This window comes from Leucoraja erinacea, chromosome 28 (assembly GCF_028641065.1).
Source record: "Leucoraja erinacea ecotype New England chromosome 28, Leri_hhj_1, whole genome shotgun sequence".
NCBI classification, from domain to species: Eukaryota; Metazoa; Chordata; class Chondrichthyes; order Rajiformes; family Rajidae; genus Leucoraja; species Leucoraja erinaceus.
The window spans coordinates 10,523,805-10,537,111 of NC_073404.1; the positions used below are offsets into that span (position 1 = coordinate 10,523,805).

Genomic DNA, 13,307 nt, shown 5'->3' on the forward strand with positions numbered 1-13,307 from the left:
GGATAGGAGTAGAATTAGGCCATTTGGCCCAAGTCTATTCTGCCATTCAATCATGGGTGATTTATCTCTCCCAACTAACCCCATTCTCCTGCCTTCTCTCAATAACCTCTGACAGCTGTACTAATTACGAATCTATCTTTGCCTTAAAAATATCCACTAACTTGGCCTCCAGAGCTTTCTGTGGCAAAGAATTCCACAGATTCACCACCCTCTGACTAAAGAAATTTCTCTTCAAAGAACGTCCTTTAATTCTGAGACTATGACCTCTAGTCCTAGACTCTATCCAAGCCTTTCACTATTCTGTATGTTTCAATTAGGCCCCACATCATTTTTCTAAACTCCAGCGAGTACAGGCCCTGGGATCATTCTTGTAGATCTCCTCTGGACCCTCTCCAGAGCCAGCACATCCTTCCTCACATATGGTGCCCCAAATTGCTCACAATATTCCAAATGTGGCCTTACCAGCGCTTTATAGAGCCTCAACATTACATCCCTGTTTTTGTATACAAGCCCTTTTGAAATAAATGCAAGCATTGAGTTTGGTTTCTTTACTCCTGATTAAAGCCTTGCAAATTAACCTTTTGAGAATCCTGCACCAGCACTCCCAAATCCCTTTGCTTCTCCGATTTCTGGATTCTCACTCCATTTAGAAAATAGTCTATGCCTTTATTCCTACTACTTTTGGGCATCTGAGAAGATTTTATATAAATGTGTATATGTGGGGGCAGGGGGAGGGGGAAACATCTCGAACCTCTACAGATGCACTATAGAAAGCAGTCTGACAGGAAGCATCTCAGCTTAATAGGGCAACTGCTTTGCTCTTGATCACCTAAACCTAGAGAAAGTGATGAACACCATCGCTGTTCATCACGGGCTCGTCACTACTCTCCATCAAGTCCATCTTCACGGTGTGTTGCACCAGAAAGGCTGAAAGTATTGTCAAGGATGCTTGCTGTGCTGGCCATTTCATTTTCTCTCTTATACCTTTTGGAAGAAGATACAGGAATTTGAAAGGCAGGAATAGCTTCTTCCACTGCTATTGGACTCCTGAACTAATCACCAATTTCACGTCCCTTCCCAGAGGTGTTGCCATGCACTCTTACTCTTAATCCTACCTCATTTAGTTATTCCATTATTGTACTTTAATATTTTCTTGCACTACTTTGGATTGCATAGCAATTGTACACTATTCTGCTGAAAAGGACCATATGGATCCAGAATGAATTGCTAATGGATTTGAGCACTGTTGGTATTTTGACATGGTCAATGCTGGTGCTAACACCCAGTTGGAGAGAGGACATAGAGGCCACATTAGCAACCATCAACTCAACTTACTGCATTTATGACTGACTTTATTTTTAGTCTTTCTGGGTTGTATTAACTACAATACAATACAATGCAATACCATTTATTGTCATTTGAGCCTCAGTGAGTCTCAAACGAAATTCCGTTTCCACAGCCATACAAACAAAGACAATTTCCTACAGACATACACACAATTTAATTCACACAAACATCCATCACAGTGAACCCACTGTGATGGAAGGCAAAGTATTTTCTCTCCCCTGTTCTCCATTTCTCTCCCGATGTCCAATCCCCAGGCGGGCGATGATAAGTCCCACGGCCATTTTAGGCCGTGCCGGGCGATTTACGGCCCCGCTCCCGGTCTAAAAGTCACAAAGTTGGAGCCCCCGGCGGGCGCTGGAATGTCCCACGGCCATGAAGCCGTGCTGGGCGATGTACGTCCCCACTCCGGGTCTTTCCAACCCCGCGACACGGGCTGGAGAAGTCGCGTTGCGGGAGCTCTGGGAAGCGGTCTCTCCCCCCAGACCCGCGAGCTCCCGATGTCCCAGTCCACCGGACCTGCGGCTGCGTTGCTGGAGCCTCCGAGCCCCAGGAGTCGAGTCGCAGCAGCGAGTCACCACCGCTCCCCACGCTCCGAGGCCGGCCAGCCCCACGATGGTGAGTAGTCCGCAGCTCCGCAGTCTCCCGAGCCCCCGGGTCGTTCAGGTTGGAGGCCGCTCCATGGTGCTAGGCCCCAACGACAACGGAGACCCGACAGGGAAAAGGTCGGGTCTCCCGGACAGGGAAGAGATTTTAAACAGTTTCCCCCTCCCCCTGCCCCCACATATACACTTTTAAAACCAGTATTAAAAAAACACCAACACTACATTTAACTAGACAAAAAAAAAAGACAGACGGGCTGTAGGGGCCGCTGCAACGGGTGAGTCGCGCCGCCAACCGCAATTTAACTGTTACCACATAACATTTCTGCCACAAAAGCAATGATGAAGAATATTGGTGCCTCTTGGCATTGGCACTGATTAGCAATGTTACCAAATTTTGAGATTTTAAAAATCAAGTCTGCAATTTAGGACACTCACTCTTGCACCAGATAATTGAAAACAAAATTGCCAACATTATTACCATCTATTGTTAAGAATAGGGATAGCTCAAGCAAGTGTTACACTCGAGATTGGGATTGACCTCAGCTTTGTATTTGTGGCACAATAAGATCTATCACTAATCACTAAGCTATTTACAGTTTTGAAGTATTTAAAGCGCAGACTAATTCTGAATCTTTTTTTTTCCTACAGAGGCCGGAGTATTTACGTATTTATAATCCACCATTTATTTTGGCTCCTGTGAAGGATAAGCAGACTGAGCTGGGGGAGACATTTGGAGAAGCAAGCCAGAAGTACAATGTTCTTTTTGTTGGTTATTGCTTGTCACATGACCAGCGATGGCTGCTTGGAACGTGTACAGATCTCTACGGAGAACTGTTGGAAACCTGCGTCATTAATATCGATGTACCAAACAGGTTTGTAGACTAAAAATATCAAACTATGCACTGATGCACCCCGTATAGACAAAAGCCAGTCTAGTGGCAGTACTTTCCATTCAATGTCCATGCAGCAAGGCTAGTAATAGGCTAAAGATGTTCAAATATCAAAAGGAATCAAACACCAGACACTATCACCAAGTATCAGATAAACTGATGTAAAACGACATGTAAACTATTGCTCAATGATTCCTATTAAAAAGCTCTATGGTCTTGCTTAACATTGTCAGTTCCTCAGCCTTGGATATCGTGCAGCAGACTTGTTGATCTTGCTGGTAACAGTTTATTTGAATACTCACTATGAAAACATGTATTATATGTGATTTGAGATGGAAATAGAAGAATTTGTCACTTTTTAAGACATTCTATGAGCAAAACATATGTGGTAGTGCCTCAAGGTCTTTCATTCCTAGAGTTCTGTTTTTGTGACTACATGTCTGACTCAATTTAGTGCTGTAAAATTCTGCTTTGGCTCTTATTTTTATTGTAATTTATAGATGTAATCCGTCTCAAATTAAATGCGATGAAATTTCTTGAGCTACCTAAGAACTACTTTCATGAATACTATTCATGGACATTATTCAAAGTTAAACAAATCTTGTTCAAGAAGTCTGATTTTTAGCCTGATAGGTAAATAATAAGGCTATTTGATCTTGAGTGGCATAAGTCGCTGGATGCTTTTCCCAATGCAGGCCAATTGTCCTGGGTCAACTAACTCCCTGCAAGAAGTGAAGCTGTTTTATATAATTCAACCACTCACCTGCTTGTATTCAGGGTGTAGCCTCCTGTACATTGGCGAGACCAAGCATGGCTAGCCTATCATTTTGCAGTACACTTGCATCTTGTCTGCAACGGCCATCCCTTCCTCCTTGTTGCATGCCATTGCATCTCCCCTTCCCATTCCCACATTGATCTGTCAGTCCTCTGCCTTCTCCACTGCCAAGGTGAGGCCAGACACAAACTACATCAGCAACTCAATGGTATGATCATTTAAATTTAGAACATTGAACAGTGTAGCACAGGAGCAGGTCATAAGGCCCACAATGTCCTTGCCGATCATGATGCCAAGTTAAACTAATTTCATCTACACTCCTGTGCTCCTTTCTCTTTCAGGTACCCCCTGCAGGCTCCACCCCTGTCACCCAGTTTAAATTTCCCTCCCCTACCTAATTCCTAGTACCATCTGCTTACCACCCGTGCATACCTTCTGGTTTTCCTAAACACCCCCTCCATCCCACATCTCCCAAACGGGTTCCATCTGACCACCACCTCTAGCTTGCTGGTTCCAATTATCGCCTTCCTAATTCATTAGTTTCCAGCCTCACTGTGTTTCCACTTATCACCTTCTTGGCTCCCACCACCCGGCTCCACCCCCCCTTTTTCCACTCTTTATCTCTCTCTACCTATCATTCACCAGCCACTTACTGTCTCCAGACTTCATCCTTTTTCCACCTGCCCATTATCTTCCTTCTCACCTAGTGCAGCCCTTGACCCTCACTCTCACATCTTTATAGTGGCTATTTGTAATCTCAGTCCTGGTGCAAGCTACTGATCTGACAAATCCACAGATGTCGCTTGACATGCTAAGTTCCTCCAGTGGCTTGCCTTTTGCTCCAGATGCCAACATCTGCAGTCTCTCTTGTGTCTGAATTGTGTTGAGGATATTTGTGCAGTGCTCAATTTGATAGCATGATTGTGATCTTTATTAATGTCCTTACATTTTCAAGAGAGAGGGTTTTGATCGGTTTTAACTCGGTTAAAGTAGTGATTTGTTTTATCTGACAGGGCTCGCAGGCGGAAAGGCTCGCCCAGGAGAATGGGTTTGCAAAAGCTCTGGGACTGGTGTTTGGGTATTATGCAAATGACATCACTGCCTTGGAGGGTTGTCATTGGACGCCTTGGGAGAATAGGACATGGAGAGTTGAAAGGTAAATAAATTACAGTAAATCTCCATTCTTTTGCAAGCAGGAATATTGTGCTTTTATTTAGCAATTTTCTTGTTTTTTTGTATTGACAAAAGGTTCTCATTCTTGAATTATTTGTTCCAGATGTTGATCTTGGCTAATGTGGGACCATTCTCATTATATGTACACACATGAAATAACCATATATTTTCACTAAGATAGACACAAAAAGCTGGAGTAACTCAGCAGGATAGGCAGCATCACTGGAGAGAAGGAATGGGTAATGCTTCGGGTCGAGACCCTTCAGTCTGGTTAGGAGATAAGGGAAACGAGAGATAAAAACAGTGATATGGAGAGATAAAGAACAATGAATGAAATATGCAAAAAAGTAATGATGATAAAGTAAACAGGCCATTGTAAGTTGTTTGTAGGGTGAAAATGAGACGCTAGTGCAACTTGTGTGGGGGAGGGAGTAAGAGAAAGGGAATGCCGGGGCTACCTGAAGTGAGGGAATTCAATATACCACTGGGCCGTAAACTGCCCCAGCGAAATATGAGATGATGTTCCTCCAATTTGCGTTTAGCCTCACTCTGACAATGGTGGAGCCTGAGGACAGAAAGGTCTGTGTAGGAATGGGAAGGCGTAGGAATGGGAAGTGTCCAGCAACCGGGAGATCAGGTTGGTTAACGTGGGCTGAACGAAGGTGTTCAGCGAAACGATCGGCCACTCTGCGTTTGGTCTCGCCGATGTATAAGAGTCCACATCTTGAACAACGGATACATTAGATGAGGTTGGAGGAGGTACAAGTGAACCTCTGCCTAACCTGAAAGGACTGTCGGGGTCCCTGGACAGAGTCAAGGGAGGAGGAATAGCGACAGGTGTGCATCTTCAGGGGTTGCAGGGGAAGGTACCTGGGGAGGGGAGGAAGGTGTTGGAGATATTCCAGGTAAATTAGAATGCAGGATGAAAATTGATGGTGAAGTTGATGAAGTCCATATGTTCTGCATGGGTGTAGGAGGTAGCACTGATGCAGTCACCAATGTAACGGAGATAGAGTTCTAAGCTAGACCTCTTTATTTCTAACTGCCGGTGTGATATCAACCGTCTCAACTTTTCCAGTCCCCTCACCTGCTCTAAACTCACCCCCTCTGAATGTACAGTCCTTCGCTCACTCTGCAGCAGAAAACCTAAAATTATAATCAAACCCGCCAACATGGGAGGTGCTGTGGTGACCTGATGCGCTGACCTCTCTGCTGAGGCCAGGCGACACCTCTTCCTACCAATCCTTGGACCATGATCCCACAGACGAGCACCAGGCCTTAATCACACAAACAATTTCTGATTTCATCACTTCTAGCTCTCTGCCTTCCTCAGCCTCCAACCTTATCGTTTCCCAGCCCCCCACAGCCCGGTTTTACCGTCTCCCCAAAATCCACAAACACAACTGCCCTGGCAGACCCATTGTTTCTGCCTGCTGCTGTCCCACAAAAATGATTTCCACGTACCTCAACTTCATTCTATCCCCCCCCCGGTTCAACCTCTCCCGAGTTATGTCCAAGATACCTCGCATTCCCTTCGTCTCTTTAATGACTTCCGCTTTCCGAGCCCCCACTCCCTCATCTTTACTATGGACTTCAGTCACTCTACATCCCCCACCAGGAAGGCCTTAAAGCTCTCCGTTTCTTCCTCGACCGCAGAACCATCCAATTTCCCTCTACTAACACTCTACTCCGCCGAGCACAGCTGGTCTTCACCCTCACCAACTTCTTCATTGACTCCTCCCACTTCCTCCAAGTCCAAGGCATAGCTAAGAACACCCGCATGGGTCCCAGCTGTGCCTGCCTCTTTTCAGGATACGTTGAACAATCCCTGTTCCAGGCGTACACTGGCCCTATTCCTGAACTCTCCCGCTGAACTACTCCAACTTTTTGTGTGCATCTTTGGTTTAAACCAGCATCTGCAGTTCCTTCTTGCATATATTTTCACTGATTCGGATGATGTGCTCTTTTATAAGATTAAGCTTGAAATCATGTGATGTAGCTTTTTTTCTGACCATGTAGGGAATTTGGGTCAGGCAGAGTTCAATTGTCTGTGAGGGAGCCATACAAATTGGAAGATACTTTGACATTTGAGGCTGCAGCACTTGCTTTTGAGGGTTTACATTTGTAAAAACATAACATGCAACCTGTGATCAATGCCATGTTTTGTTGTTGCTGTTGAACTGCTCATTTTTTAGTTTTTTACCTAGTTTTTTTAGGTTTGTACCGTTTTAAAATACTAATTTGCTAATGCTATTGTAACATTTATTGTTGATCCGAATAGAAAAATAAATAATATATATATATATATATATGTAAAATACATTTTTAACTGTTTGTCTTCGTGGATGTTGATTCATGAATCAGGGGAGGAAATTTTGATTAGTTGTCTTATAGCTTTATGAGCATTTCGAAACTTGCACCATTTTTAAGAGATCTGAATTTACTTAAATTAGACATGCCATTCAATTGAGCTGCTCATGAGGGCATAAACATAACGCAAATAATGCTTTTCCATAATGAACAGGATGCTGATCAAATGCTTTAGTTTAACGGTACAGCTTTGAAATGGGCTCTTTGGCCCACAGAGTCCCCAGAGACCGTCAATCACCCTTTCACAGCAGTTCTCTGTTATCCTACTTTCTCATCCACTCCCTGCACGTTGGGGGCAATTTTACAAAGGCTAATTAACCTATGAGCCCACACATGTTTTGGATGTGGGAGGAAACCCACCCAGTCGCAGGGAGAATGTGCCAACTCCACACAGACAGCATCTGAGATTAGGATCAAACCCGGGTCTCTGGGTCCCGACCCCCTCCTTCTTAACGCTCCTGCCTGTGCTGACCCGGGCCAGACTCCCCACAAGCTGTGAAAGGAACTCTCCCTCTAATTGGTCTCTTGAACTAGTATTTTTATTACTCTTTTATAACTCCTTATTATTATTATTTTTGAGCGTGAGAAATTCTCTGTCCCGTCAGCCTTTTATCAAAATTTAGCAACTCAAAATGGGGGTGCGTCTTCGATGCAGGTGCATCTTCATTGCCGGGAAATACGGTAACATCCAGTTTTTATGCAATCCTGTGGAATTAATGTATGTACAAAATGATGGTGAGAGCCTTAGTAGAAATATTTCTTGATCTCCTGTGCATATTTGTGTTTCCAAGTTCCATCTTGCCAATTCATGCTGGTCTTCATTTCCTGCAGACTGGAGTTGCTTACTCGGTCGTCGCACTTTGCAGTCCCTCAGCCGGCATCTAAAGGAGACATGCAGGATGTGTGGTATTTCTGCAGCTGATTCTCCAAGCATACTTAGTGCTTGCTTGGTTGCAATGGAACCACAGGGATCATTTGTGATCATGCCTGGTAAGAATTGTTCAGAGAATGTATTGATATATAAATTAATGATTTATTTTAGATTGGTTGCATGCTGATGTAATTTTACACGGGTATGATTTTGATTAAGCTGCTGACAGTAGATATTATTTTCAGATTGGAGGTAGTCTTTGATGCTATCTCTTTAGAGAGTATAAGATAATAACAATGTTTGTAGATGGTGAAACTTTCCCCTTGACAGATTAAAGCTAATACATCTTTTAAATAATATGACTAAAATGTAGCTTGAAGTTGCAGTTTTTCAGACAATTGTCTTATTTGAAGGAGTTAATGGCAATGATTCCTTTCAACAAAAATTCTTGCTGCTGACGATAATTTGAGTTATGGCAAGAATGAGTGGTCTGCTGGTTGACCGCATCACCCCTTATGTGCCTGTCCCACTTACACAACATTTTTCGGCGACTGCCAGCACCCGTCATAGGTCGTTGCAGGCGACCAGAAAGACGCTATGATTTTTTGGGCGACTGAGGAGACTACCCACAACCATACAGGCGACATCCCGGCGACATGTCGTATGGTCGTGAGTAGTCACCCAAAGAGTCGTACCTTGTTCTGGTCGTCACTGGATTTTCAACATGTTGAAAAAGTTTAGTAAGTGGGACAGGCCCATTAACGTAACAAAGCACTTTAGTTTTTAGTTGAGGATCCACCTCAACACTTTTAGATCCTATCATATTGCAAAAAGTTGAAGAATATGACTGGATTGACAGTGCATGCAAATAATCTATTGATATAGTTGGGTAAAATTCTGTAGCATTTTTAAGTAAATGCATTTACATACGTGCAAGCACTAGCAAGCTTTGACAGGGTAAAAGAAGGTCCATGCCACTACCCTCTGTAATACTGGGTGAGAAAATGCATGTCTGGTCTAAATTATTATATATTATAAATGGAAATGTTAAATAAATAACTAGTATTATAGAACAAAATTTGTTGTCAAAACATCTTGATGATATTGTTTCCAAATTAACTGTTGAACAGCTGTTGGCTGTTAATGGAAGCTGCATTTATGATTATCTGGGAAGCAGGAGTAACTTGCGTGATGACGTGTTTGATGTCTATGGGTGAATGTTGGCCAGGATGTAAGGAGAGTTTTCTACTCCTTCAAATAGCATAACAGAATCTTCAAAGTTATATGTGGTACATTGAGATGGGTGCATCATTTATTGGTTCTTAAGCTTTTCTAGTCTGAATAATTGAAACCAGGGGTTCAAGTATTCACGAGATGAATATGTTGCAGGCTAATTACAAAACACATTTTACATTTTAGAGTGCTGCTGTGAATCGTGAGCCATTTAATTCCATTAAAAAGCATGTTATTGTGAACGAAAGGTCCTTATCCTGAAGCCACTGGCAATACTGTTACTTTGTGATGAATTGTCGAAGACTTAACAGAAAGTTTTCATCTTCAAATGTTGGTTTAAGACTGTTTTCTGTTGGTGCAGACTCTGTGTCCGTGGGATCAGTGTTTGGCCGTGGTACATCTCTCAACATGCAGACTTCACAGCTGAGCACACCACAGGATACATCATGCACACACATTCTGGTGTTTCCAACCTCGGCAATGGTGCAGGTGCAAACTGGGAACTACGAAATAAATGTTGGTTAGTGCTGTCTGTTTTCTCTTATTTGCAAGTTTTTCATTGTTTTAATTGGCAAATTATTTCTCATTCTTGATTTGGTTTTGTTTGTTTATGGAATGTTTGGTGACTTCTCCATTGGACGGTAACATAGTTGGTGAATCCGTTGCCATTTACAAAATGAAAATGAATTAGAGCTGGTTTGTAATTTTTTAATGTTCTCTGCTTCATTTACCTAATTAGCAGCTGAGCTGAACAAAAACAGGAAGTCCCTGGATTCATAGTATGATCCTTGTTAGCATATCTTGGGGAGGATAACTGTAGAAACATAGACAGAAAAATAGGTGCAGGAGTATGTGCCATTCGGCCCTTTGAGCCAGCACCACCATTCAATATGATCATGGCTGATCATCTAAAATCAGTACCACGTTCCTGCTTTTTCCCCATATCCCTTGATTCCTTTAGCCCTAAGAACTAAATCTAACTCTCTCTTGAAATGCTACACAAGGTAAGGAAGTCTTGCTTGGTTTATTGCCCTTGGTTAGCATGCAACGAAAAACCTTTCACTGTACCTGGGCACACGTGACAATAACTAAACCAGATGCCCTTGAAAATCAACTTGATTTTCTCCTCCTGCTGGAAATGCGTGTATGAATACTGGGATACATTTTTTTCCTGGTGTGTATAATTGAAGAATAATAGTTTCACTGGAATCAATAATTGGCACAACAGTGAAAATATCCAGTAGGTTTCATCAGAGGGAAAGGCTCTATCCGAACTATTAAAAGCAAAAGGATAAAAGGGATGAAACAGAATTTGGGATTGAAGTTTGATGTGGTCTAAGGATGGAAAAATTCAGTCCCTATTTTTTAATAACCAAGCTGCCTACATGGTTGATTATTTGCTAACTCATTCTTTGAATGGTTACTAAAATGCATTACTAGAGAAAAACAGGAAATGCAGGAAAAATTCAGTAAGTCATGCAGCATCCTGTGAAAAGGGAAATGGATAACGTTTCAAATCGAAGACCGTTCAACAGAACTACAATACAATACAATACAGTACAATACATTAGCTGTTTCTCTTTCTGTACTTGTTGCCTGCAAAAAACAAGACATTAATGCAAAGCACAGTTAAAAAAAAGTCCATGTTGGTGCAAGAGGTAGGGTTAGGGTTGTACAAGTTGGTTTCTGGCCCTGATGGTTGTAGGAAAGCAGCTGTTCCTGAACCTTGTGGCGTGGGACTTCAAGCTTCCATACCTCTTGCCTGATAATAGCAGCGAAAAGAGGGCATTGCCAGAATGGTGGAGATCCTTGTTGATAGGTGCTGCCCTCATGTAGATGTTTTCAATGGTGATTGATGCAGTGGGCTGAGTCGATCACACTCTGCAGCCTCTTGTGGATTGGAATTACCGAACCCGGCCATGATGCAAACATATTCTGATGATTGGGGTATCTTGGAGATTGCCCTGGTAACAATTTTTGTTTGTTCATTTGTGTTACTATGTCCTGTTCAGCCATGATATGCTGTGGTGGAATATATTTATCCCACGCTTGTTTGTGGGGTCTGTTTTTTCTGACTTCAGTCGTTATTAGTTGGGACCGCATGGGAAAAAATGTAGTCATGTCAAATTTCTGCCAACTGAACTAGTCTAATTTAGTGTTGATTGCCATGTTGGAAGATGGGGAAAAATGTGTTCATTTAAAAAAAAAATATGCTCCACTATTCTTATAATTTATTTGAATTTGCAGAGGAATTCGGGATCTTTGAATTACTGGAAGCAGAAGATGATCTAATAATTAACTTGCCAGCATCTCCACCCACACCACCGGCACATTCACCAGGTTCGCATTATCCACACGGCGGCGATACAAGCAAGGTAAACCATGTGGTATCTACCTCTGCATTAAACATAAATTCCAAATGATACTTCAGTAAATCTCCTCCCAAGTCACAGTAGAGCTATTTGCTACATTCACCATGATTCCTCAATAATAAGTATTTATTAATAACTCAAAGTTTCTACTTTGGAGGGAAACGCTTTCCACTTATTGATTTTTGATTCCACTTTTTTGTGAAGTAATTTCCTTGCCTCAATGCTAAGTCTGCTTATTTGACCTTGTGCCACTTAGTTTAATTTATTGTCTATTGTCACATATACCGAGGTACAGTGAAAAGCTTTTGTTGCATGCTATCCAGTCAACAGAAAGACAATACTTTGTATTGTATTGTATTCAATTTATTGTCATTGTCTCAATTTGAGACAACGAAATGAATTTTCCTTACAGGCAGTATCATTAAAAAAAATCACAAAGAAATTATAAAAAATAAATAATAAATAAATAATAAAACATATTAAAAATAAAATTGAAATTGAATTAAAATTTAAAAAAAGCACAAATACAGAAGTCCACGACACAACATAACATAAATGGCACCCAGGTGAGGACGGCACCATAGTCCAGCCAGCCTCCCCTCCGTGTTCATCCGTGGACGGGGCCTTCCAAGCACCCGCAGTCGCCGCCCCGGGTGGCCCGATGTTCAGGCCCTCACGCCGGGCTGGTGGAACGCCGACGCCGAACCCCGACGGTGAGCAGCCTCCTCCTCAGCGGCCCGGACCTTCTGATCAGCCGTCTCCCGCTGCCGGAGTCTGCAGCTCCCGAGTCCGCAGGTCGAGCCGGGCAGAGTCGCAGGACCCCGCGTTGATTAGTCAGCGCCGCCCGCGTTGGGAGCTCTGCAAACCGCAGCTCCAGGATGTCAGTACAGCAGGTCCAGCACTCCGGGCTCCAAACGGCGACCCCCGGTAAGGCATCGCCAGCCCCGCGATGTTCCAGCGCTGTCCCGCCGCTGCTGGAGCTCCGGTCGATCCCGGCAGGAAAGGCCGCGGCAATCCAGGTAGGTAGGCCGCTGTGGGGGGGGGAGGACGCGACTCGAGTAATAGTCGCGTCCTCACCAGGAAGCGGCCGAAGGACGGTATCCCCCGCACCGTGCCCTCTTCCCCCACATAAAAACACCAAAAAAACACAAAAAAACACTCTTTTACATAACTAAATAAACAAAAAAACAAAATACACTATTACAATCGAGCCATTTATAGTGTATAGATACATGATAAGGGAACAACGTTTAGTGCAAGGTAAAGCCAGGAAAGTTCAATCAAAGATAGTCCGAGGATCACCAAAGAGGTAGATAGTAGTTCAGCACTGCTCTCTGAACTACTATCTACCTCTTTGGTGACCCGCAGACTATCATTGATCGGACTTTGCTGGCATTTTGCTGTCTTTCTGCTGACTGGATAACTTGCAACAAAAGCTTTTCACTGTACCTACATTTTGTGACAATAAACAATGAACTAAATGAAGTGGTACAAGGTCAAATTAGCAGACATCACAAAAAAAACGTGCCCTGTCGTGGATGAGTTTGTATTAATAAACTGGATATCAGACAATAAATATGTCACTAGATTTTCTTTGGGATTCCTAGTAATTGTCCCAAATTCCATAACTGTCCCCCCACTGAACCCAGTCTGTCTTTGTTTTCTGTGTATCTG

The 13,307-nt window shown here is 43.0% G+C and overlaps 1 protein-coding gene across 2 annotated transcripts in view; it reads left to right on the forward strand.

The window, feature by feature from the left end:
* med13a (mediator complex subunit 13a) overlaps positions 1–13,307 on the forward strand; it is a 156,549-nt gene that overhangs the window by 138,093 nt on the left and 5,149 nt on the right. For both annotated transcript variants that reach the window (XM_055657698.1, XM_055657699.1), the window contains exons 24-28: positions 2,598–2,821; positions 4,628–4,770; positions 7,989–8,147; positions 9,623–9,781; positions 11,509–11,636. In XM_055657698.1, coding sequence (XP_055513673.1) covers positions 2,598–2,821; positions 4,628–4,770; positions 7,989–8,147; positions 9,623–9,781; positions 11,509–11,636 — 813 coding nt within the window. The remainder of the gene's footprint in view (positions 1–2,597; positions 2,822–4,627; positions 4,771–7,988; positions 8,148–9,622; positions 9,782–11,508; positions 11,637–13,307) is intronic.